General features: G+C 40.9%; 1 protein-coding gene across 3 annotated transcripts; it reads left to right on the top strand.

Moving 5' to 3' along the window:
* The first annotated feature begins 246 nt into the window (after positions 1–246).
* On the top strand, positions 247–26,242 carry atl2 (atlastin GTPase 2). Of its 3 annotated transcripts, XM_055227093.1 has the most exons (14): positions 247–339; positions 8,344–8,507; positions 9,791–10,000; positions 14,729–14,863; positions 15,735–15,839; positions 16,674–16,724; positions 16,808–16,864; positions 18,965–19,057; positions 19,830–19,968; positions 21,017–21,201; positions 21,275–21,346; positions 21,415–21,846; positions 24,426–24,440; positions 24,603–24,895. In XM_055227093.1, the coding sequence occupies exons 1-14, from the start codon at positions 267–269 to the stop codon at positions 24,735–24,737; spliced, it is 1,866 nt and encodes a 621-aa protein (XP_055083068.1). In that variant the 5' UTR covers positions 247–266; the 3' UTR covers positions 24,738–24,895. The 3 variants fall into 3 exon arrangements, with proteins under 3 accessions (XP_055083068.1, XP_033835424.1, XP_033835423.1); XM_033979533.2 differs by lacking the exons at positions 24,426–24,440; positions 24,603–24,895 and adding an exon at positions 25,080–26,242 and having other exon boundaries at positions 14,732–14,863; XM_033979532.2 differs by lacking the exons at positions 24,426–24,440; positions 24,603–24,895 and adding an exon at positions 25,080–26,242.

Raw genomic sequence — 26,242 nt, 5'->3', positions numbered from 1 at the left:
TCCTGAAGCCTCTCTCCTCCTGAAGCCTCTCTCCTCCTGAAGCCTCTCCTCCTGAAGCCTCCTGAAGCCTCTCTCCTCCTGAAGCCTCTCCTCCTGAAGCCTCTCCTCCTGAAGCCTCTCTCCTCCTGAAGCCTCTCCTCCTGAAGCCTCTCCTCCTGAAGCCTCTCCTCCTGAAGCCTCGCGCCCTGGGGCGCTCTGGGCACGTGCGCTGGCGGAGGCCGAGATAAGCCGCTGTGACGTCAGACGCACTAGAGCAGAAGACAAAGATGGCGGAGGTGCGCGGGCTGAGGAGCAGAAATCACTTCGAGTCCAACTGTAAATCCCGAGTCCCCGGCGAAGGTAAACGGCTCTTCTTTAACCGGGAAAGCTTCATAACATCCACGCGTCCCTGGATCGGGCCGTGTGGGACAAAACCCGCTCAGATTGTCTCGTTTTGTCCGCGTTTCTTTTCGTCAGTGCCAAACTCTGACTCGCTCCGTTACGCGGCTCTGTGCAGACTAATGCGGCAACTCTGCAAAACACCACTGCGCTTCTATTTTCACATCTACACACGGGAAACCTTCAGCACGAACTAGAAAAAACAAATCTGCTGTTTTTGACTTGTTTTTACGCGTTTACAAAGTGACACTTTCAACAACAAAAAAGGAGGAGGGGTCTGTTTCTTTTGGGGGTTCACATTCCTGCACAACACCTGTTTGTTTCTTTCTTGTCCTGATCTTGACTTTCTCTGTTTACAAAGGTTTAACAGACAAATATATTTATCTCTAACGCTCACTGTGAGTTTTCTGTGTCTGTCTGTGTCAACAGTGTCTCTGTTTTGCTCTGAGGGGAGTGTGAACTTTGAAACAGTCCACATTTACACGTTTCCTTTATGAATGATCCTTGTAAATCTTTAGACTAATACTATGTTGTGTGCATGTTAATCCTCTTATCCGGTTAAACACTGTGAGTAAATATAAATGCACTATTATGGGTGTCCTTAAGTAGAAAATAGAGCCGGTGTTGCAACAGAAAAAGCATGTTCGCTTAGGAGACTCTTGCAGTTTGTGAAGCTGAGAGAAGCTGGAGAAAACAACACGTGCAGAGATGGCTGAGTTTCAAATTGTTTTATGTTTTAACTGCCTCTGTGTGAGGTTATTTTCGGTTATTTGGTTATACAGTATTGAGTGAACTGTAATTTCGTTAAAGCCAAAATAATTTCAGAGCGAGTGGTGTGTTCTAATCGAAAGCATCGCACTTGTGTTAACGGTAATAGCAGTTTTGTCCAGACTAATATAAACCCAAAACACACATGATTATCGTTAGCAGCTCGATGTCATAGTCTTATGTAATGACAGAACATTTCGTAGCTGTTCATCTGCACTTTGTCCCCGTCAGCCCGACTCTCGTGGAACCACTTCCCCTCGTTTGACTCGTGTCCAGACAGAGAACTGGTCCTTCCACGTCTTAAAACAAACAAATGATGTATTTTAAGTAGCTTATACTTTAAAAAAAACTAAACTTTGCACTACACCGACGTAATTTAAATGTTTGTCGTTTTGTTTTTGGCATGCCTTGACCTTATTTTTTTATAATCCACAATTTATTAACCTGAAAGTAGTTTGACCTGTAAAATATTTGAGCGTCCACGTCACCCGGCGTCCAAAGTAATGGATCTCAACGTGGCACATTGGCACCAGCTCGGACAGCGATAAAGACGTGGGGTGATGGAATGATGGAATGATAATTGACAATATCGTTTATCGTGGAGAGGGTTTGACGATTATTTTATTAATTTTGTTTGTGAGACATTTTATATAATCGTGAGAATCGTCCGCAGATTTAATGCCGTTTTTATCACCAGAGTTTGCAGGAAAAACCTACTCCTGCTTGATGACTGTTGAATGGACATGGCTAACGTGCTAGCTGTTGCGTTTCAAACAGGAAGTTAGTAACGACTCCATCGAATCTGGCTCCGTTTCGCTTTCTATTGAAAAACTGTGTCCTCTCTCTGTACCTGCTGCTGTCAGACTCGTCATTTTGGTTTTAAATGTTCGTATTAACCCGCTCTACATGATCCTGCGTTTTTTTGTGTCCGTAAATCAAGATATGAACATTAAAAACAGACAAATCAGGCGCCTTCTTTCCCCGAGGTTGCCCCTGTTAGCGTTAACAACAAATTTGATCGACAGCGTTGCTAAAAAAGCGTCCGCTCCCTTTTAAACCAGTGGTGCGAGCGGGAATGGGCGTTACCTTCAACAGCCTCGCTCCTGATTGGCTCTTTGGTTGCTATGATACTCACAATCGGAATTCCAAATATGTAACTCGGCTCCAAATTAGCCGCTATAACTGTTAGCCTCGATCGCACTCACTTAGTCCACTTCTTTATACACTCTGTGCTTTTAACTTCTTGTTTTGAAGCTGTCCTGTTCATGTAAAACCACTTCTAAACTAACACAGCTCTATATTTTATTTTATTGTATTCACTGCTTTTCCAAACACAGGTGTCCGACACAAAGAGAAACACAAGTAGGCCACTGAACATCTGCTCTGCCCGCTGTAAGATAAGGAGTAAGGGGCTAATTTTAGTCCTGGCCCTGTTCTGCGGAGCCAGTGGAACGGCTCGTGCATTAGCTGCTTCATAATTAATTGTGCGAGCGTATAATGGAAGCTAAAAGGGCTCTCTGTGCGCCTCCTCGGGCCGTCATTGTCGTTTTAAAGTTCTGTTACGCAGGGCGGGCGAGATTACAATAGCGATTCCACACAAGAGGCAGGTATTCAGACTCCAGCAGCCGAACCGCAGCCCTCTGGGACAATACTGCGTGTCCCACTTAAGGCGTGGACTCGTCTTTCTCTTGTTTGTGCAGTTTAACGCCAATTTGTACACTTAATACGTAACCAGAAGACATTTGGCAAGAATGAATCAAAGTGTTAAAAGTATTTACGATGACTAACGCCTGAAGTTGTATTACCAGTTGTGTGGTTTGTATATCGTTGAAATGGCTGCCCTAAAGTTAATGAGGTGTAAAGCAGCTCTGACGTGGTATTAACTTGATCTGGAACAGTTGAACACGGCTCTATCGATGTTGTTAACAGCGTAACTGCTTAGTGTCCAAAAATATTTGCAAACGAGGGACGTAAATGTGACTTAAAGGGCACATAGTACGTCATTTTCTGTCATTTTTTCTCGTCACAAACAGGCCTGGAGTTGCGTTTTGTTTTGTTTTATTCACACATGTTTAACACGCAAACCCTGCAAATTCTTCTCTCAAACTGAAAACACTCTGTTCCACCTTGTGATGTCATCATGTGGTGGTACAGGAAGTGCTCCACAGTGTGTTTTGAAACTCCATACGCCTTCATTTCTAGAATCATTTGGATGATTTCAGCTTCTGGAATTGCCGAAAACTGAAGATAAAACGTAGATATTAACTTGAAAACTACAACTTCATGACATCACAAGGTGGAACAGAGCGTTTTGAGCTTTGGAGATGTTGCAGACGAATAATAAAGTGTGACTCAAACGTGTGAATGAAGCAAAACACAACTCCAGGTCTGTTTTTGAGCAGGAAACGGCGTTAGAATGTGATTTAAAGCTCACAGGGGTCAGTTTGTGTGATAGTTTTTAAAGCGCATGTGACAGTTTAGACCGCGCATTTGACGAAAACACAATTGAGACCATTGATATTTCAGGTTTAGCTAAACATGTTAACATTTTCCAGAGCTTGGCCATTGTTTAAGGGTCAACTTTTACTTCCTGGTTGGAAATCATGACATCACAGGAGGGAATTGCGTAACTGTTACCGAGCAACCATGTGGTAAACTGTGCCAAAACTGTTCTTAAGTCACGGAGATTATTACGCGACAGATGAAAAATATAAGAAAACACCAGTATTTTGTTGAAATCCCGTTTAAAGCGTCAGCAGTATCCCCAGCGTGACGTCATCAACTGTCCACTTCCTGTTATTTTCAACGGATTTTACAACTTTTCCTCACAAACTGCTTCCTCATTGCTTTTAAAACTACAATTAATTCTTACAACAGTTATTATTCCACCAAATTAAGTTAAAATGAGAGAATCTTAAAACGCTGTGAGTGTCTCTTTAAGAACGCAGGTCTTGAGTTCCACAGTAAAACGACTGAACTAAAGTTTTACATATATTAAAACTGCGCTCTAAGTTGAATGAGACTTTACAATTCTAATTAGGCTTGTCACAGTAATCACTACATTGACTTATCGTTCAGTTTATGATAGAAAAAATAATATTTGTCTTATTTTCTTGTATTAATCCTTCATGATGACATTTGACCTGAGGTTGGTTGAATAATTAACACGAATGACGCATTATAGACACTAGAATTAACCACTGAAGAGTTAAACTGTGGGAATAATTTGTTGCTGACCCATAGACTGTTTATATAAATGAACATAGCTAACCTGCTAGCCGCCGCGCTCCAAACAGGAAGTGATCATGTGAGCGCTTCCGGCTGTTCTTACAATGTTCGTATTAACCCTCTACATGATCCTGGGGTTTTTATTTCACTATTGTGTCTGTAAATCAAGAAATGAACGTTAAAAACAGACAAATAAGGCGCCTTCTTTCCCCGAGGTCGCTCCTGTTAGCGTTAGCAACAGGTTTGATTGACAGTGTTGCTAAGCGTCCGCTCCGTGCTAAACCGATGGTGCAGGCGGGAACGGGCATTAACTTCAATAATCAGTATTATCGTTTATCTCGATACTTTTCTGCAGCAAGTTCTTTTTCATGGCAGGCCTGTTAACAATTACCGTATTTTCCTGAGTATAAAGTCGCAAACCCGGAGTATAAAGTCGCAAACCCGGAGTATAAAGTCGCAAACCCGGAGTATAAAGTCGCAGCAGCCAAAAAATGCATAATAATGAAGAAGAAAAAAACATGTCGCCCCCCATAAGTCGCACCAGCCAAAAAATGCTTAATAATGAAGAAAAAAAACATTTGACATATAAATCGCACCGGAGTATAAATCCTCTCCAAACTATGAAAAAAGTGCAACTTGTAGTCAGGAAAATACGGTAAGCTATTTTGAAAGTTTTAACTAGTTTTCAGACGTTTCCCGGCGATAAATATTTGGTAAAGGTCTTTGGAATCTTTCTGTCTGAAAACCTTTGTAGAGCCAACGCACATTTTATGATCCGAACTTTATCGGCGAGTCATCAAAACATAAGTACTTTCTGGAGACTTGCGCGTCGTCATCAATCAAACCTGGAACGCATTGGCCTCGCGTGTTTGTTGGAGCTCGGAGCGCACAGCTGAAGCGCCGCCATGTTTCCAGACAGACAGGAAGTGAAGGCTCCAGTCTGCTCCTGAGGCTGAACGACGCTCTTTGACCGAGCGCTGGCGTTTCTACCTCTCACTGTGTAGTATTTGTAGATGGATGTAGCCCACGTCCTTCAGCCTGTGTTGGTTTTTGTGGCACAGAGCTATTTCTGAGCTGACCCAGATGGGCAGATGGGACGCACTGGGACTGAAAGTAGCACAGGACAAGGCCGACCTCGTATCTGCACATCACACAACAAGAGAGCGAGAAAGAGGGAATCTGTTAGTGAGAAAAATTGTTTTTGTTAAGTAAAAGTACAGATAACAGAGCCAAAAACACTTGAGTAAACATAAAAGTGTCACATGAAAACATCTACTCGAGAAAAGTATTAAATTACCTGTTTAAAAATGTACTTAAAGAGTAAAAAGTATACGTTTTTCGTGCAGATTTGAAGCCTTACACGACGCAAAATCTGCACGACAAACTTGCACTTTTTACTCTAAGTACATTTTTTAAGTTTTTCGTGCAGATTTTGCGTCGTATAAGGCTTCAAATGTGCACGAAAAACGTATACTTTTTACTCTTTAGGTACATTTTTAAACGGGTAATTTAATAATGTACTTAAAGAGTAAAAAGTATACATTTTTCATGCAGATTTTGCGTCCTATAAAGCTTCAAATGTAGTGATTTTGATCGATGTCTGCATTTTTGTTTGCTCAAAATATGAACAAGATGCACATAAACCACTCAGGCTTTTCTGCAGCTTTCAAATAATCATTAAAATACTTTCACTTTACAGTCCAGTTCCTCCAGTTTGCTTAAGTAGTATTTTTAGGTACATGTACTTTCCTTAAGTGCAGTAGTATGGTGTTGATTACAGATCTGTGTTAGTGACTCCATCAGAACTGAAGAAGTTTGTATTCTGTTAACTTGAGAAGTGTTTTGGAGTGAACAGTTTTCGTTTTACTGTGTTTTTGGTCAAAATAAAGTAGGACTGGATCGATCTTTTTGTTTAATTATTTATTTATTTATCGCAGTGTGACTCTGAAGTGCTGTACGTTTGCGATTTGTTTTCTCCCCGACAAAACCCACAATGTCGATGAAACGTTCTGCACCGACAAAGACGCCTACGAAGGTTTGAACTTTGAGAGAGTTTAAACGAGAGAGAAATGTGAGAAAATGTTAACGCCTGTGTGAGAAAAGTGTATAAAGTGTGTGGTGAGGGGTTTTACAGACAAAAACAGAGAATAATTGTAAAAAATAACGACATTTATTATTAATCTGGGATAGAAATTCATATTTTTACACATTTAAGCTTCTCAAAAAAGACAAACTTGAGTAAAAACAAACGAAGCGACAGTGGCTCAGTAGAGCGTTTGTCCACTGATCCGAAAGTTGGTGGTTTGAATCCCGCTCCCACAGATGAATGCGGTCGTTGTGTCCTTGGGCAACACACTCAAACCCTCTCGTCCTCAGTGTGTGTGAAGCGCTTTGAGTTAATTGAAGGTGGAAAAGCTTAAAGTTTATCATTTGACCAGTGCCGCAGCAAATATCGACTAAATCTCTGTCAGATCGATGCGATATTTGTCTAAGCTGCTATCGCCGATTACGGATATACCTCGCTAAACTGTCAATCAATCAATCAAACTTTATTTGTATAGAACTTTATAACAGCAAAAACTGAACCAAAGTGCTTTTCAAGTGCATTAAAATGTAAAAACGACAACAAAAATTCTATATACAAAACAACAAACAATAAAAACAGTCATTAGCTGAAGGCAAATGTGAACAAACAAGCCTTTAGCTTTAAACAGAGACAAAGTAGTGACTGAGCCTAACTCTAGGGGTAAAGAGTTCCAAAGTCTGGGACCATCCACTGACTAATTAACTAATTCCGTTCAAATGTGTTTCTGTAGCACATTTAAAACGACTTGAGATAAAAGTCGACACAAAACAAACCTACAGATGAAACGAAACACGAGAACAGAACAATAAAACGCCAAGATATCCTGTGTAGCTAGTATTGCTTAAACTAAAATACCCTGAAGCTAAAGTCAACATCTCTTTCCCAATGAGCTGTTATTCCAAGTACAAAATTATAGCGATTGAGAAATGGCCCCACAGAATCGAGTGTTATCTGCTCTGTGTGATCAGAGGTGAGCAGGGCCAGAGTCCTTAAGTCATTCAGACAACTATTTATTTTATTTGGTCTATCAGGATTTATAGGGACGACAGCAGAGAGGACGATGCATGGACTTAGCTCGAGTTCAGGTATCGATTTCACTGTTCAGTCTGGGTTTTACTTGAAGCTGCTAAAGATATAAAGATGCTGTTTGCTAGCTCTTCTGTCTATACTTCGTTTCTTTTTTTTTCTTTTTTCTTGCACAAAATTCTAAAAATGTTCAGAGCGTTTGCCAGCAGCACTTAATTTATTCAACAGATTCACAGGACGTGTCTCTAGTTGACTACAGCCCTGCAGGTCATAATGCTAATGCTAATGCTAATAATGTAAGTATAGCCAGACAATATTACCATAATGTGTCTGATTTTTATTTATTTTTTTCAGAGGTTTTGACCGTGTTCTAGTTGTTTCTTCTCATTGAGCCTCTGCCGTTGCATTTGGAGTGATTCACGTTTGAGTTTAATCTTTAATCGGTTATTTTCAAGACGCCATTTTGCTGATCGACCCCCGTTTTCACCTCCACCTGTGACACGCCCACTGCGACGTCCGCACTTCCTTCTCCAGTTTTATTTTCTTAATCGGCGATACTCGTAGGATTCGGCAGCGTCACGTCGTCTTTTTTTTTTTTTTTTTGTTAAATCCGCTGCTCGTTAGTGCGATGTGCATCTGTCCACAGGGGGCGCCAACAGCTCCACTGCGCTTTGTTGTGACGACGTTTACGGCGACGTCGGCTCCTATTGGACACTGCAGTTTATGAACTTGACCCCAGCTTGAACTGTTTCTTTTATTGAGTCGTTTTAGATGAATATTGTGATTTAAAATGTGTAAATTATAACAAAATGGAGCATCGTTCTGTCTTGAGTCATGTCTGTTCTGTTTGTGTTCAGGACGGAAGGGAGTACAGGATGTCCCCGTCCACGCCAAACGGAGGCCGCCTCTCGCCAAACCCGAAGACCTGGAGGACGACTTTCTCCCAAAGACCAAGACTGTAATTCCGGACTTTGATGAAGATGATCTCGCCTCACCAGAAGAAGAAGCCCAAGAAGAACAGGTACTGCACTTATAATAATATGATAGGATTTCAGTTTATTGTAATTAAACTGAAAAAAAAAAAGATATTTGAGCAGGAAGAATTATGAAATCGCAAAGACAAGAGGAGTATTAACTTAAAGGGCCATATTACTCAAAATGTACTCTTGTTATAATGCTGTAACCTGCTCAAAAACAGACCTGGAGTTGTGTTTTGCTTCATTCGCACACGTTTGAGTAACTTTATTATTAGTCTGTAACATCTACAAAGCTCAAAACGCTCTGTTCCACCTTGTGATGTCAACAAGTGGTAGTTTTCAACTGTTTTTAACAGCTCCTTTCACCTTTTAGTTCAGTCGAGATTGACAACTCCAGGTCTGAAATGATCGAAATGATTCTAGAAATGAAGTTGTGTGGAGTTTAAAAACACAGCGGAGCACTTCCTGTATCACCACATGATGACATCACAAGGTGGAACAGAGCGTTTTCAGTTTGAGCGAAGAACTCGGCCTAAATCTGCAGGTTTGTTTGTGTTAAACATGCGAGAATGAAACGGTTTGTGACGAGGAAACATCAGAACAGATCAGAAAACGGCGTAATGTGGGAACTTTAATCATAATTTTATTGCTAACTCTTGCTCTGAAATGGTTGGGATTCCTGTAGAAGTTTTATTAGTTCATGTTTCAATCTTAATCCTTTTTGGACGTGTTTGAAAGGAGCAGCTAAACAGAAACCTGCTTGTTAAAAATAAGCTGCTAATCTAATGGAGCTTAACAGTCCCGTCCACTTTGGAAAATTTTACTTCTGGAACCAGTGCAGACTTCATTCATTCATTCATTTTTCCCATAGACTTTGGGAAAAATTTAAATATTAAGAGGTCAAAGACATCGAGGAGGCTAACCAGCTACGTGCTAACCAGCTACGTGCTAACCAGATACATGCTAACCAGCTACGTGCTAAACAATATCCATAAAGACGATGTTTTAAGTCCAAAAAGCACATTTAAAGCACAAGATTCTGCAAAATGTATTAATACCCTGACGGTTTCAGAAACAGATTTTAAATAAAAATGGTAAAAGCAAAAAGTCTGATCCGACCTGGACGACTGAGGGACATTTTAAATAAAAGTACAGGTCTTGTTGTCATTAGTTTCCACAGATCTGATCAGTCCTGAGGTTTCAAACTTTTAGAATAATTTATTTTTGAAAAGTCTGAGAGAAATTTATGTTTTTAGAAATTTGCCATTAGATTTTTTTCCCCCCCAAATCGCTATAACACCTGATAAACTGGTAACGTGACTTTTAGGTCGCAGAGGAAGAGTCGGCGCGGCCCATCCAGATCGTCCTGGCCAATGAGGACGAGCACAGTTTTGAGCTGGACGCGGCGGCGCTGGAGAAGATTCTGCTGCAGGACGAGGTGAAGGACCTGAACGTGGTGGTGGTGTCTGTGGCCGGAGCGTTTCGAAAGGGCAAGTCCTTCCTGCTGGACTTCATGCTGCGCTACATGCACACTCAGGTGAGTCCGTGGAGGCGTGGTCAGGGCTGAGGATGAGTCAAAGATGGCGCCGTGTTGTGATCATTGGTGCAAAAGGCCAAACCAAACATGGCCGTCCATTGAAGACAAAGGGCTGTGCTCAGTGGGGAATGTCGTGAGTTTAGCCTTTAGCGGCGAGGTACATCCTGTCCTGCCCGTGGACCGTGTGCAGTTGAGCTACGTCCCTGTGAGGCTTTGAGCGACGAGAGCGAGTGGAGCGGCTGTGAAGGAGACAAGGGAATAACAAATAAAATAAAAACTATAAATGATAATGTTTTTACTTAATGGAGCTTCTGAACCGTGCTCTAAACCTGCGGCTCGTTCACGTCGCTCACGGGCTCGTTCATGTCGTACCACGTGACCGCTTTAACCAATGGACATAGAGTGTGGCTGAAGCTAACGATTAAAAAGAGTTTTTAAGACAACAGACAGATTTTGAGCTGAGCAAAAAGTTTATGAGCTGAAAACAGGTAAAAAATCGCCACAAAATTCAACGTTTGTGAAAGCTGTAGATGCCCCGTCTGTCCCTGTCAGTGGAACACGAGCAGTTTGTGTTTACATTTCGCTCCGTGAGAAAAATCCTTTCTGGGCAGGAGGGATTTTGTCGTTGTAGTACCAATGAGTGGCCACTAGTCCAACTCGAGACAGCTCTGAGCAGCACAACCCCCTATACAGAGACAAACAAGTTTACTTCCTAAATACTGGCTTAGCTCCGCCCACCTGTGACATCAGAAACATGCACCAGCTAGCACAGGCTCAGAGCGGGGCTAGGCTGAATCTTACAAACGCTAACTTTTAGGCCCTTTGAGGATTTTAAATGTTTAGAATCGGCTCTTTGTGAAAGCTGTGGACGCCCAGTCCGCCAAACACGAGCGGTTTGAATCCACAAAAAAATGCATTGTGCTCTGTCGTCAAGTCAGAGGTTAGAGGTTAGAGGTCAGGTACACTAAGCCTCTGTTACATTGCACTCTTTCCAGGCTCAAGCTCCCGGAAGCTGCATTACTTAAAGCAGCCACACGGGGGGGTGTATTATCCAATTTTTATTATAGGTCCATAAGACTGGACGAGGAGCGAACGATGTGCGCAAAAAATTATTGATGTTTTTTTTTTTTGTTTTTTTTTTGAGCCATATCATGATTTCAGTTTTATCACGTTTCATGTCAGCTTAGTGCGTTGAAGAGCTGGGGGTGTTGTGCATGAGTGTCAATGGTGGAATGTTCAGCAGTTACCACGAAGACAAAACGCGTCCCGAGACGGTCTGAAAACTCAAGAAAAAAAAACACAAAAATGGATTCAAACAGCACATTTTCAGGCGCGTTTGATCAATCTCCTAAACTCATGAACGCTCGGATTGATTTTACAAAAAGATGAACGTGACTAACGGAAAAACGTGTCGGCTAACGCTAGCTAGCTTGTGACTAATGGTTTAGAAGGACTCGTTTAACTGCACAAATCCGCTCACGTGTCGTAATTCCAACTAAATTGGCTTATTATGGTCCGTTAAAACAAAAGCTCAGATTAAAGTCTAACATGGGTTCAGACAGAGCAGTGCTTACAGTTAGCAATAGGAGTTGTGCTTTTGAAAAATGAGATCCAGATTCGAGTTTTGGCACCACATTGGCGAGTTCCAGTTAAGCCTGAACACAGATAAGGTGTGGATGCTCGTACTCATCCTGCCGCGGCGGTTACTCATCCCGACGGGCGTAGTACGTTGTAATTAGCACGTTTTTAATGCGTCCACGTGCTCCTGCGGCGTCTGGCAGGTGCGTTACCGCGGCGTCTGGCATGCGTTACCGTTGTGTGGCATGTGCAGACAAGAGCTTCCTGTTTGGGCTCTTGCTCCGAAACTCAACGGATCAGGAGGATTTAAGAGATTTTATTACAGATAAAGTTAAAACAGGCCCAAACATTTCACATGAGCTGGTGATAAGTCATGATTAGTTTGACAGAAGTGGGTTTGAATCAAGATTAAAGCTGTACTCTGTAAAAATGCAGCTTGCCACAAACTTAGAAGCTCCAGAGATTATTATGTGAGGTTCTACTTTGAGTTTAAAGCGCCTAAAACAGGGCTGTCCAAACTTTTTGCATTCCAGATTTGGTGTAAAAAGCTGCAGAGGCCGAACATTCACTCTGATCTTTCTTTGAACCATTAATATTAAACGCACATGAACTATTTAATTATTTTTTACCTTTTATTGCAAATGGCTTTCACCTTTCAAAAACAAAATTAATTATACGCAGATGATAAATATGAAAAAGTGAACATTTAATCTGTGGTTTTGATTATCACAATAAAATAAGTTCACTGAGATTTGCAAATTTATTCACCTCAAAAGGAAACGAATAAAAAAACTGAGACTGAAACTGAGATCTGGACTGTGGTAAATGGGTCCGGTCTGGCTCAGAGACGGCGGTTTGGACGCACAAAACGTCACGCGGGTCGGTCAGTCTTGTCCTCGCTCGGTTCTTGTTAAAGTTCATAACCAAGACCGGGCCGGACTTTGGGTATGTCTGGCCTATAATTACACAAAATTGACCCTTAGGAGCTTTAAATCATGTTATAATGCTGTTACCTCCTCAAAAACGGACCTGGAGTTTTGTTTTCTGTAACATCTCCAAAGCTCAAAATGCTCCGTTCCACCTTGTGATGTCATGAAGTGGTAGTTTTCAAGTGAACAGCTCCTTTTTTACCTGTGGTTCACCTGTAGTTGGCAATTCCAGGGCTGAAATGATCCAAATGACTCTAGAAATGAAGGTGTGTGGAGTTTAAAAACACAGTGGAGCACTTCCTGTATCACCACATGATGACATCACAAGGTGGAACGGAGCATTTTCAGTTTGAGAGAAGAGCTCAGCCTAAATGTTCAGGGTTTGTGTGTTAAACATGTACAAACATAACATAAACATGACATATTTCGATCACTTTATTTGTCTGAATTCATCGAAAACAAGTCTCCTCCCTTTGCTCTCTGCGCTAAGTCACGCCCCCTTCAGAGCGTTATCACATTAAATTCCATGTACGTACATCCCACTAATGAAACTACTGCACATCACATCAGGTTTGTCAAGTTGCTGTGAACAGTTTTATTTCATGTTTTTGTAGATTTATGAATAAGATTTGTCATGTGGGACAATGGGTGACGTAAGCTTGTGGGCGGAGCCTCGCACACAATCGTACAGCTAAACCGTCAGAGTCAGAATAGGACCTCAAACATGTATGGATGGCATTTCAAACCTCTTCAGACATGTTTTTGATGAGGGAATGATGTTATAACATGGGAGAAAGCTTAAAAAAGGTTGATTTTTGTGTAATACCGTCAACTTTTTAAAGAGGAGGTATCGTTGTAGGTTTGTAGCAGGAGATCAGACATTACATTTCCATTTTCAGAGGGTTTCTTGAACTATAATGGCATTTGTTTTGTGGAGCCGTGTTTTCATTTGCCTTTCAAATAATTGGTTTCCACTGAGTTGTTTGTCGTTTCTCTTCTGTGGTTAGAAAATCTGTGCCACTGAAACCACAGAGACTGAACTGAGCACACTGATACTGGGAGCGTTCTGCGTGTACGTCTATGGCAGAATGTTTAGCAGTTACCATGGAGACGGGATACACACATTAACAAACGCAGTCACCAAAAAAAAAAGCTTTAAGTTTGTCTGAAATCTCAAGAAAAAAACAAACAAAATGGATTTAAACGTCGCATTTTCAGGAGCCTGCGGTCAAGGTTTCGTTTGTTTTCATCCCTGAGAGTTTGTTTTGCTCACTAGCGCCTCACAGTGGTCACGTGATGCCGCTGCGGCGTGTCCGGTCAGCTCATTTGAACAGGTTTTGGTGCCGTCTTCCTACCGGCGGAGGTAGGACGACAGCGCCATCTGCGGTCCGACTTTTTCAGGACGGTATTCCAGGTGTGTGAGAGTAAAAAAAGCCCCTCGTCCCGGTTTAAAGTGTAGTTCAGCTAACCCAGCTCTTTCTTCAAAATCACATGTCAAAGTCAGGCCCAGGAGCCAAATCTGGCCCACGTTGTAATTATATTTGGCCCGTGAGGTCATATCAAACGTGCCTCAGAGTTAGCCCGCCGGTATATAGCACATGCACCACTAATACTACAAATCCCAGAATGCTTTGCTAGTACGCTGCAGTCGAGACCAATGTGAAGTGTAAATCAGAGTGTAGCAAATTGAGCTTGAATATTTGTTTTCTCTTTGCACTTTTTCTACTCCAAGTTGTGGACTGTTACGTTTTGTTCACTGAAAATTTGACTTTCAAGCTGTTATCTTTTTTTTTTTCTTTTTTTTGGCTTGTGAAAAAAAGATTTACTTCAAAAAGGAACTTGAAAGGTCAGAGAAAGACACAATTTATTTTCTTTATTTAAATAAGAAGTGAATAATCCTGATGTGTCTTTTATTTCAAATTAAATTTCTCACCGTGAATTTGTCTCAGTTTTAAATTTTGTCCCACTTTTTCTAGTCAAACTGTTAAAATAAAGCTCAGATTAAAGTCTAACAAAGCCTCAGACAGAGCAGTGCTTACAGTTAGCATCTCAACCCCGGAGAATGTTGACGACCAAAGTATCAGTTTCTTCGAGCCGCACAAAGACGTGTTTGTTGTTTGTCTGACCTGTGCAGCTCATTGTCTCCGTGTCTTCGCTCGTCTCCGGACATTCTCCTCATACCACACGTTTAACCCTTTGTGCGTCTTCACCCTGTGTCCAGCAGGGGGAGCCGTGGATGGGCGGAGACGACGAGCCGCTGACGGGCTTCACTTGGCGAGGAGGCTGCGAGAGAGAAACCACAGGAATCCAAGTGTGGAGCGAGGTCTTTGTGGTGCAGAAACCAGATGGGAGCAAGGTTAGAACGAGTGATTTATCTCAGAAGTGAAAACAGACGATAAACGATAATATTCAGACTAATTTACACCAGTGACACGGAACCCGAGAGCAGATTTAAACCACAGAAACTAATCTAAATCTACAGTGTTGTTAAAAATCATGAGCTGTAATAAATAAACAGCAGAATGAAACAGTTTAGTCGTTAGTTTGCATCTGGAATGAGTCAGACAAGTTATTTATTAAAACTTTTACAGCTTAAATCTCATTGTAGAACAGAAAAATAACCAAAATTATCCCAGTAATTAAGTACTGTATGTAAGTAAAGTACAGATACTTTAAAATCTGCTTGAGTAAAAATTTTAGCAGACTACTTTTTCGCTTTACTTCACTTTGAGAGCAATAACTGTACTTTAATTAAGTACATTTTAAACTGGATACTTTTTACTTATACTTGAGTACATTTGAGAGCAGTATCTGTACTTTCTACTCCACTACATTTTTGAGCAGGACTGAAAAGTAAAAGTATTTTTTATTGTGTGAGACCTGCTGAAAAGGCTGAGGGTTTATTTTTAACAATTTCAAACAAAAATCTACAAATAAAAACAGTAAAATTCAGCTCAAATCTTTATCAAAATGACTAAATTTGAAGCTTTAAAAGACTCAAAATCTGAGTGAAATACTTTTACTTTTTACTCTTTAAGTACATTTTTAACCAGGTACTTTTATACGTTTACTTAAGTCTTTTTTTTTCATGTGATATTTTTACTTTTACTTGACTGTTTGTTTGTTTCCTGTGTCTGTACTTTTACTTAAGTCACAAAATGGAGTCCTTGTTCCTCTGCTCTTGACTCGCCCTTCCGCAGACCTGACGTGTTTGTGTTGGTGCTCAGGTGGCCGTGCTGCTCGTGGACACACAGGGAGCGTTTGACAGTCAGTCGACCATCAAAGACTGCGCCACGGTGTTCGCCCTCAGCACGATGACCAGCTCTGTCCAGGTGAGAACAGAACATTTGACGTTTGCTTCACAGTTTTGTCGATTTAAACAGGTGTATTTCATATTATCTTCACACAGACAGAGGTTTAACAAACACTTTCAGTCTCACAGTCGTTTTAGTCGATACGTTTTGATCCTTCAGAGCCGTTAAACTGCACATGTCTCTGTGTAAATGTAAATGTGGAGCTCGTATAAACTGTGGGTGAATAATATCGACCAGTGGAACAGTCGGATGTGTGCTTCTAGTTAGAAAAATGCACTTTATGTTCATTCATCTTCAATAAATAGAAGAAAAATGCTCCATTAGTGTTTATTTTATGTTAAAATGATCATTAAAGGTCACGAAAGCCTTTATTTTTCGCTAAATCGTACCGAACCAATTTGAAACATATCATATCGAATCAAAAAAAGGATTGTATTTTCCTGAGAACAAGTCAAAAAATGCATAATAATGAAGAAAAAAAACGTGACTTAAGTGGAATATAAGATGAAAACCGCATCTGAGTGTAAGTCACACCCCCGACCAAACTATGAAAAGAAAAAAAAGTGCGACTTATATTCCAAAAAATACGGTACTGCGTCGAGATACGTGTTCTATCGTGGCCCTCGTCGTATCAGCAAAATCTTAATGATACTCGGCTTTTCTTAGCAACGCTGTCGATCAAACCTGTTGCTAACGCTAAGAGGAGCGACCTCGGGGAAAGAAGGACCTGATTTGTCTGTTATTAATGTTCATATCTTGATTTACAGACACAATAGTGAAATAGTCTGTGTGTGGGACGGAGGTAAACCGCGTGTGAACGTGTTTAAACTGTGTGTTATTTGATGTTTTCAGGTTTATAATCTCTCCCAGAACATTCAGGAAGACGACCTGCAGCACCTCCAGGTCAGCACAATTCACTTCACTTCTGTTTTTTCTTCGACGGGTTCAGTTTATCACTTTTTAAACCTTCCTCTTTCTGTTTGCAGCTGTTTACAGAGTACGGACGACTGGCGATGGAAGAGATCTACTCCAAACCTTTTCAAGTGAGTCCCTGATGAGAGAGTCATTTCTTACGTGTGTTTTTCCCGCCGTAATCCATCCTCTGCGCAGTTTCACAGAAGGTTTGGTCTGTTAGGGAAGCATCGATCTGATACTAGTGTTAGATGTCAGCGCCGATACTGAACAATGAGCTGGATCAAACATCGATTCAGACGATTTTCCTGGTTGAACTTGATCGTTTAGAGCAGGAGTCCCCAACGTTTTTTTGCACCACGGACCAGAATAATGCAGGTTTTATTTTCCTGGACCGGCCTTCTACACGTGGCAGATAAATATGTCAAAAATAAGTTAAGTGCATAAAAAATACAACTCACGAGATGCTGAATCAGTGGAGGTCTGCGTTTGTTTCTTCTTTCCTTCTTGTTCACGTTTGTTTCTTTCAAAAAACTCTAAATCTTATCTTTTAATCCCAGGTGCTTAGTCTCCATGAGCTGAAGCAGTTTTGAAGGTTTCATTGCCTCTTTAGCCAGTTTTTCCCACATATGACACAGAGCGGACTCAGTGTGAGACAAACTCAGATTTTAATCCAATCCAACTTTATTTCTAATGCACTTTAAAAACAGTTTGACCAGAGTTGACCAGAGTGCAGGACACAACAGACATTTTAAAAACACAGATAAATGACAGGCATATAAATAAATAACTACAAACTGTACACTATAAAAGTCAACATATCAGTGAAAAGCTAAAGAGAAAAAGTGCGTTTTAAGAGCTGATTTAAAAGTGACTCGGCCTGTCTAAGGTGCAGCGTTCCACAGTTTGGGACCAGCCACAGAGAAGGCCCAGTCTCCTCGAAGTTTCCTCATTTTTGGGACGACTAACAGGGAAAGATCTGCAGACCTGAGTGAGCAGGAGCAGAGGGATGAAGCAGGTCGGACAGATACTGTGGAGCGAGGCCGTGGAGGCGTTTAAAGACAAACAGAAGGATTTTAAAAACAATTCGATAAGAGACAGGAGCCAGTGTAGGGACATCAAAACAGGAGTAATGTGTTCCCGTTTTTTTGTACCAGTTAAAAGTCGAGCAGCTGCGTTTTGAACAAGTTGGAGACGTGAGAGAGAAGTTTGGTTCAGACAAATATAAAGAGCATTACAATAATCCAAACGATCGGTGATAAAAGCATGAATTAAAATCTCAAAATGATGCTGTGACAGGACAAGGTTTGACTTTCGCGAGTCGACGAATTTGAAAAAAGCGAGTTTTGACGACAGCGCTAATCTGGACATCAAGTTTTAAATCATTATCCAGCATCCAGTAAGTAGGACTCCTGGTGTTGTCCGTTAAATTTATCTTTTTCGTGGAGGTCGTAGGCTCCTCTTCTGGCTCCTCTTCTGGCTCCTCTTCTGGCTCCTCTTCTGGCTCCTCTTCTGGCTCCTCTTCTGGCTCCTCTTCTGGCTCCTCTTCTGGCTCCTCTTCTGGCTCCTCTTTTGGCCTTTTCCCCTTTGCACAAAACCTCTCCAGAGACTTGTGTTTTTGTCTCATTTTCACTCTTTTGTGGCTCTTCTTTTGTGCGTCGTGTCTGATTCGTCGTGTTTTATGTGATTCGTCGTCGTCGTGGAGACAAGAGCAGATCCAGCACAGATAGAATAAACTCGGCGTTATATCAAATGGATTTCTGTGGCAAGCTTATTATCGTGTCATGAGGGACGAGCGAAAGTTACACCGGAGAAGATGCGGTCGCTGATAAATTATTGACTGTTTTTGTTTCACAGGTTTAGAGGTCGTAATCAGCCCAGAAAAAATAAGTTGTCGTTACTTGAGGGATAATTAACACTTACACCACACATTTGGATCAGTTTTGCCTCATTTTATGTTTGTTTTAAGGAAATAAATGCTGTTTTTACTTAACTTTATACCAGCGCAGAAACATCAGATATCTGCACATACGACGATCCCATACTGTGGATTTAAGAAGTATTTTTTTCAAGATTAAATAAGAAAAATAAGTGAAATGTGTGTGATCTGACGTCTTGTGTTCATTATTGTGCTTCAAAATAAATCAAAAATGTCTCTGGATCAGTATCGGAGCTGAAAAAGGCGGATTGTTGCGTGTTTATTCTCCGTGTCTAATGTTTTTGTGCCGTAGTCCCTGATGTTCCTCATCCGTGACTGGAGTTATCCTTATGAACACGACTACGGGCTTCAAGGAGGAAACACTTTCCTGGAGAGACGACTTCAGGTAACGGCCTCACTAATGTGCTTTTTAAGATCTTTGTTTAAGAACCGCCGTCTCCGCTTCAGGCGCCGCTCCCAGTGTTTGCTCAGTGTAAACTCATTTCACTGCGTGCTGTTTGTTTACACCTCACACCTCCTCAGATTACACGACTTTAGACTTTCTCTGGTGTTTGTGAGGACTCGGGTGAAGGTGACTGACCTTAACCCTCTGGTGCACAGCGGTCACTGCAGCGGACAGATACTAAAACAGAACTTTCTCTTTAATGCATTGGTTTATGTGGTGGAGCTGCATAATAATAATAATACATTTTATTTATAACGCACTTTACATTTGAACAACAAATCTCAAAGTGCTACAGTGCAAAAAAAGACATTAAAGACAGAAGACAATTAAAAAACGAATATATCAGCCTCTAGAGTGCTCTCTGCTGCCACACTCCATTGAGGTCAATTCAGTGGTCAGTCGGTGTAACTGCAAGTACATTTCCTCTGATTGTTTTTCTTATTCAGGCCTAAACGTTGCACCTAAACAGTTTTGAAATTTCCCAAAAACTGTTAAAATGTTTTTCAAAGCATAAAAAGAAACATGTGTCTGTATATTTACAATAAAACACAAGTTAATTCATTTTTACAGGCAGTTCACGATGTTGTTTCACGTCCTGAGAAGAAGAAAAACACGTCAGAAAAAAAAAATCTTGACCAAGGCTTTTCATAATTCATGCGTCAGAGGGTTAAACTTTCTCTGTGGTGTTTTTTGTTTTTTTTTTTCGACTCAGGTGAAGCAGAACCAACACGAGGAACTGCAGAACGTGAGGAAGCACATCCACTCCTGCTTCTCCAACATCGGCTGCTTCCTGCTGCCGCACCCGGGCCTGAAAGTCGCCACCAACCCCTATTTCGACGGCCGGCTCAAAGGTCAGCACGTGTAGGACATACAGTAGGACACGAGGTCACATTTATTAGCGTTAAACCTGTCACGATAATCACTATATCAACTAATTCTTCAGTATTTGACACATGGAACTATATTTTTGGGGTCAGTATTTTATCGTGGCTTCTTTTTCTTTGCAGCAGTGGGTTTTTATTTTTTATTTTTTTAGAATATGATGAGATTTAAGGTGTAAAAGTTTGAATAAATAACTCATTATAGATCCAAACTTATCAAGGGTTGCGTTTTGCGATGTAGTTATTTCAGCTCATGTTTTTGTTCATTTAGAGAACGCTGTCAATCAAACCTGTTGCTAACGCTAACAGGAGCGACCTCGGGGAAAGAAGGACCTGATTTGTCTGTTATTAATGTTCATATCTTGATTTACAGACACAATAGTGAAATAAAAACCCCAGGATCATGTAGAGGGTTAATACGAACATTTAAGATCAGAATGAGTGTATGAACGTGCACTGTGTCGTGCGTCCTGATTGGCTGTTGGACTGTAGACCATTGTGTCGTGCGTCCTGATTGGCTGTTGGACTGTAGACCATTGTGTCGTGCGTCCTGATTGGCTGTTGGACTGTAGACCATTGTCCATCAGTCTCCTCCGTGCCGTGTCTCCTGTCCAGTACAGAATGTGTTCAGACAAATTTACATAAACGTTGGATCTCAGTGTGACTCTGAAGTGCTGTACGTTTGCGATTTGTTTTCTCCCCGACAAAACCCACAATGTCGATGAAACGTTCTGCACCGACAAAGACGCCTACGAAGGTTTGAACTTTGAGAGAGTTTAAACGAGAGAGAAATGTGAGAAAATGTTAACGCCTGTGTGAGAAAAGTGTATAAAGTGTGTGGTGAGGGGTTTTACAGACAAAAACAGAGAGAATAATGTGAAAAATAAAGCTGATACTTCACGGGTTATTTTCAGAACGTGACCCCCGCGATAAACGAGAGTCCACTGCATTTCATTTATTTGCAGCCGTGCACTTTCACTTTCACTTTCACTCAAAAATCCTGCGTCTGCTTTTTCAGATATCGATGACGACTTTAAGAGGGCGCTGTACGAGCTCGTGCCGCTTCTTTTGGCCCCGGAAAATCTGGTGGAAAAGGAAATCGGAGGAAGTAAAGTGACGTGCAGAGACCTGGTGGAGTATTTTAAGGCGTACATCAAGATCTACCAAGGCGAGGAGCTGCCCCACCCCAAGTCCATGCTGCAGGTCGGTCATGGAAACACGTGTAAAATAAAAGTGGAGAGATGTTTCCTTTTTAACCGGAATGTTCTTCCTTCAGGCGACCGCCGAAGCTAACAACCTGACGGCAGTAGCGGGCGCCAAAGATTTGTACAGCAAAAGTATGGAGCAGGTACAAACCGTTTAAAGTTCTGTTTGGACGGCGATTATGTCCAGCGCTGACGCCATTTTGTTGTTCAGATCTGCGGAGGAGACAAGCCGTACGTCGCTCCCGCCGACCTGGAACGCTGCCACGAGGAATTCCGTGACCACTCCGTGCGTTTCTTCCGCTCGGTGAAGAAAATGGGCGGCGACGAGTTCTGTCAGAAGTACCAGAGCCAGCTGGAGGGCGAGCTGGACGAGGCCTACGTCAACTTCTCCAAACACAACGACGGGAAGAACATCTTCTACGCGGCCCGCACGCCCGCCACGCTCTTCGCCGTCATGTTCGTCACCTACGTCGTGTCCGGGGTCACGGGCTTCATCGGTTTGAGCACGTTGGCGTCCTTGGCGAATATGATCATGGGGCTGGCGCTGCTGGCTCTGTGCGCGTGGGCGTATGTGAAGTATTCTGGAGAGTATCGAGAGGTCGGCACGTTGATAGACCAGGTCGCCGAGACGCTGTGGGAACAGGTGAGTCACGACGGAACACGACGTCTGTAGAGTTTTATATCCACAGATCGCTCAGGGTATGAAACAATATTTATATTTTTAACCCGCTCTACATGATCCTGGGGTTCTTTTTTTTTATTATTATTATTATTTTGAGTTTAGATTTATTTATTTTTTATTTATTTATTTATTCATTTATTTATTTATTTTGTTATTTTAAGTTTCTTTAAGTTATTTTGAGTTTATTTAGATTTTTTTTGTTATTTTGAGTTTATTTTTATTTATTTTTTTTTTAAGTTATTTTGAGTTTTAGATTTCTTTTGTTATTTTAAGTTTTTTTTATTTTGAATTTATTTTTTAGTTTTTTAAGTTATTTTGACTTTATTTAGATTTTTGTTATTTTGAGTTGTTTTTTTTTTTAAGTTATTTTGACTTTAGATTGTTTTTATTTTTATATTTTTTGTGTGTACAATGGTCTCGTTTATCGCATTTATCGTTTATATTTTTTTACAATTATTCTCTGTTTTTTGTCTGTAAAACCCCTCACCACACACTTTATACACTTTTCTCACACAGGCGTTAACATTCTCCATGGAAATAAGTTTTATTAAAGCCAAAAGAACCACATTTCCACAGAGACAGGCCAAGTAATAGTCAGGTTTGTGGAGATGCGAGGCCACTCACTGTATAGACACATGTGTTTTTGTACTTTTTTGTGCTTTTTTTAGTCTATTTTTGGCTAAATAGTTACATCGTGTGGCTTTAAATACAATTAGCTCATTTAATTTAGCAGATTTAGCGTGTACAGTGGTGCCTCGTTTATCGCTTGGGTCACGTTCTAAAAATAACACACAACAGGTGAAATCCGCCAAGTATCAGCTTTATTTTTACAATTATTCTCTGTTTAAAACCCCTCACCACACACTTTATACACTTTTCTCACACAGGCGTTAACATTTTCTCACATTTCTCTCTCGTTTAAACTCTCTCAAAGTTCAAACCTTCGTAGATTTAAAAAAAAAGTGCAGTTTTATAGAATGAAACCAAAGATTAAGACGTGTTTTCAGGCCCAAGCATTTGTGTGAGAAATAAAAATATAAAGGTTTTCCTGTGCTGTAAATAAAAATGGTAGGTTTTAGAAATATTGTCTGTCAAAATTGGACTAAAAACCAGCGAGGCCACAAAAGGTGAACGTGATGTAGTGAGAGAAATGTGCTTTTTCTTTGCACTGCAGAATTTTGATGAGATTTAAGACGTTAAAGGTTTAAAAAGTGACTCGTTTGACTCATTACAGACTGAAAATAACGTCGAAAGTGTCTCATTCTGCTGTTTATTTCTTGTAGCTCATGATTTTTAACAGTATTGTAGATTTATAGTAGTTCTTGTGGGTTTAATCTGCTCTTGGGTTTTTGTCAGTGACGTAAATGAGTTTCAATATTATCGATTATCGTCTGTATTTACTTCAGCGATATATCAAACTTCAAAATCTCTTACGTTTAGTCCAGTGTTTTCCTCGGACATTGGCTTTATTCAACTTAACTCGTCTTTATTCCATTTTTAAAAACAGACGCAGTGACAAAACAAACAGGAACATTTATGTTTTTAAAATCTTATTACACTCAGTCTTATGTTTGTGAGTCACATTATTTCATTTTCTGACTCAGCTGCAAATAAAACTGTGCAAACTGTCCTTTACTGTAAAGTGTTGACTCAAACATCTCGGTCGCGCTCGTCCACCGCAGCCTCCTCCACAAAGCCTCATTTAGTCTAAAACGGTCCTGAGACAAACTTTAGTGTTAACTCTTTGTTTTGCCTGTGATTTTTGACAGGCAGACGAGTGCTTTGTTTAACATGTGTTTTAACCATAGACTGTTTATTTAATTGGACTTAGCTTAACCTGCTAGCTGCCGCGTGATCATGTGCGTCCGGCTCCACCGACTCTGGCTCCAATTCACTTTCTGTGTAAAAACTGTCCTCTCTCTGTCTCTGCTGCTTCAGACTCATTTTGGTCTTAAATGTTCATATTAACCCTCTACATGATCCTGGGTTCATTTTTTTAATTATTATTATTTTATTATTATTTTTAGTTTATTTTTTTAAGTTATTTTGAGTTTATTTAGGTTTTTTTTGTTCTTTTAAGGTTTTGTTTTTATTATTTTGAGTTTATTTTTTTTATTTTTTTTAAAGTTAGTTTGAGTTTATTTTGATTTTTTTTATTAAGTTTTTTTTTGTTATTTTGATTATTGATTTTTTTTTTAATTTTATTTTTAAACTGTCCTCTCTCTCTGTCTCTGCTGCTTCAGACTCATTCTGGTCTTAAATGTTCGTATTAACCCTCTACATGATCCTGGGGTTTTTATTTCACTATTGTGTCTGTAAATCAAGATCTGAACATTAATAACAGACAAATCCGGCGCTCGCTTCGGTTGCTGTGACGCTCATGGTCAGAAATCCTAATTTGATTGATGAGCTTCATTTGGATTTGTGGGTCCACTTCTTTACACAGTCTATGGTTTGGTCGGAGTTGTAGCTCTTAAATGCTCTTGTTGTTGCTCTTGTTGTTCACGTGTGTTGCCTTTGCCTCCTGCTTTGCGCCACAGAGGACCGTCAGAAAGGTGAGCGCTGCCGTGTCCCGTTTCACTTCCCGTTCGTTGTCGTATCCTCCCTTCCCAGACTCCATCTTTCTTTTCGCTCTCCTGTCCTTTCTCCTTCCTGTGTCTCTGTCGTCTGCTGTAGCTCTGTGTTAACCGCCCTGCTCCTCCCTCATGTCCCATTAGGTGTTTTCCAAAGCGGTGGAGCCGGTGTGGAGGCGCGTGGCGTGGCCCATCTCCCTGCTCCCCTCGTTCCCTTCAGGAGTGGCCGTGGGACTCCAAACTCTGTCTCCGCTCAACAACAACTACAAGAAGAACTAGCTGCGGCTTTTTATACAAACGTTCTCCTCTCTGCACTTTACCGGCTGCTTTTCCCTCTAAACATTTTGGACAAAGATGAACTCTGCACCTCACTGTCATTGAATGTGTGACCCTGGCAGGCCAGGCCCATCTCAGGACCCTCAGAACATGCAGCCTGCGTAAACGTTTTTAATCGATCTTAGTCGTCTGCATGTAAAGTCACTTTTTTATAGGTTTGGTTCAGTTTGGAGTTTGTTTATATTTTTCTTCAGTTTCTTTTCGTTAAACTTGTATCTGTTGATTTGACTTTTCCTTCTCATAAATATGATTTGTTTTTTTCTGAACTTGCTCTTTGTGTTGTAGGTTTTGAAGCCGTTGAGTGAACAGTACATGGAAGATAACGTCCGACAGACAGTGGTGAACTCCCTCAAAGCCAGTTTGACAGAATCCAGCTCACATCATACGAAGCAAAAGACTCACTGACTCGTCCTCTCCCCTCTGCAACTGAAACTGAACTGTCAATCACCAAAGCCCACCTCCTGTTTGCACATCTCTGTGCTGCCGTCTGATTCGCTATAGAGATTGCCGAATGTCGCCCCCTAGTGCCTGTGAGCACAAAGTGCATGTTCTCAAAGGACTTGTCAGCTGCCAAACTGAAGCGCTGTCACCGTGTGTCCACTGTGCCATGCAGAAGGATGTAGTACCTGTCCACGTGCGCCCCCTACAGGCCAACGCCACTTCAGGGATCAAGCTGCTGAGAACATCCTGGTGCAGTCACAGATCAGTTCATTTTCTTATTGAATCTTTTTTAAAGGTTCATATTTGGCACAAAAATTGGCTAAAACTATGCATTTTTCAGTCTAATTGTTCTTCGTGGAATATAAACTGATCACATCTGCATCGTGGTGTTGAAGTGTTTAATCAAACCCTGCTCTGTCTCTGTGGAGACTAACGATGCTGTGGAAGCCTCTGGTTTTATTATAGTCGAGTCTTTTTTGTGGATCTTTTGTAGTCGCCAGTTTTCAGTTTTGTGCATGAAGTAGAGCTGCTGCTCTGTGGCTTTAGACATAACTGTTCTAATTCCATTGCCTTGTTCAAAGCTACTGTATTCCAAAGCATCACACTTCCTCGGTTCATGTTTTCTGTCGAGATTTTCATGTTAAACACTTTTACTTTTCATATCAACGTACAATCAATGCTTTTTATGTAAATCCAAAGTTTTCAGGAAATGGTCTGGAGCCACAGTCACAGACGTGTCTCTACAGTCGGGCTCTTAAACTGGGCCTGTGTGTAATATTCAAATAAGCTGTACATGTTTATCACTGAGGCGGTTTGTTGATCTACTTAACAGTTTATTACATGGTAAGTTGCAGCTGTAGTTTACATTTGATCCCATTGTTATGATGGACAGTAGATGAGCTGTTGTGATTTTGACAGGAGTCTCGTTATGAGCAGGATGACGATTGTGTGTCTGCCTTTTAAATGTGTATGCTAATTTATTTTTGAATAAAATGTTTAAAAAAGAA

This window comes from Periophthalmus magnuspinnatus, chromosome 15 (genome assembly GCF_009829125.3).
Source record: "Periophthalmus magnuspinnatus isolate fPerMag1 chromosome 15, fPerMag1.2.pri, whole genome shotgun sequence".
Taxonomy (NCBI): Eukaryota; Metazoa; Chordata; class Actinopteri; order Gobiiformes; family Gobiidae; genus Periophthalmus; species Periophthalmus magnuspinnatus.
Note: the sequence above shows the minus strand (reverse complement) of the source record. Positions and strands in the feature narration are given on the sequence as shown.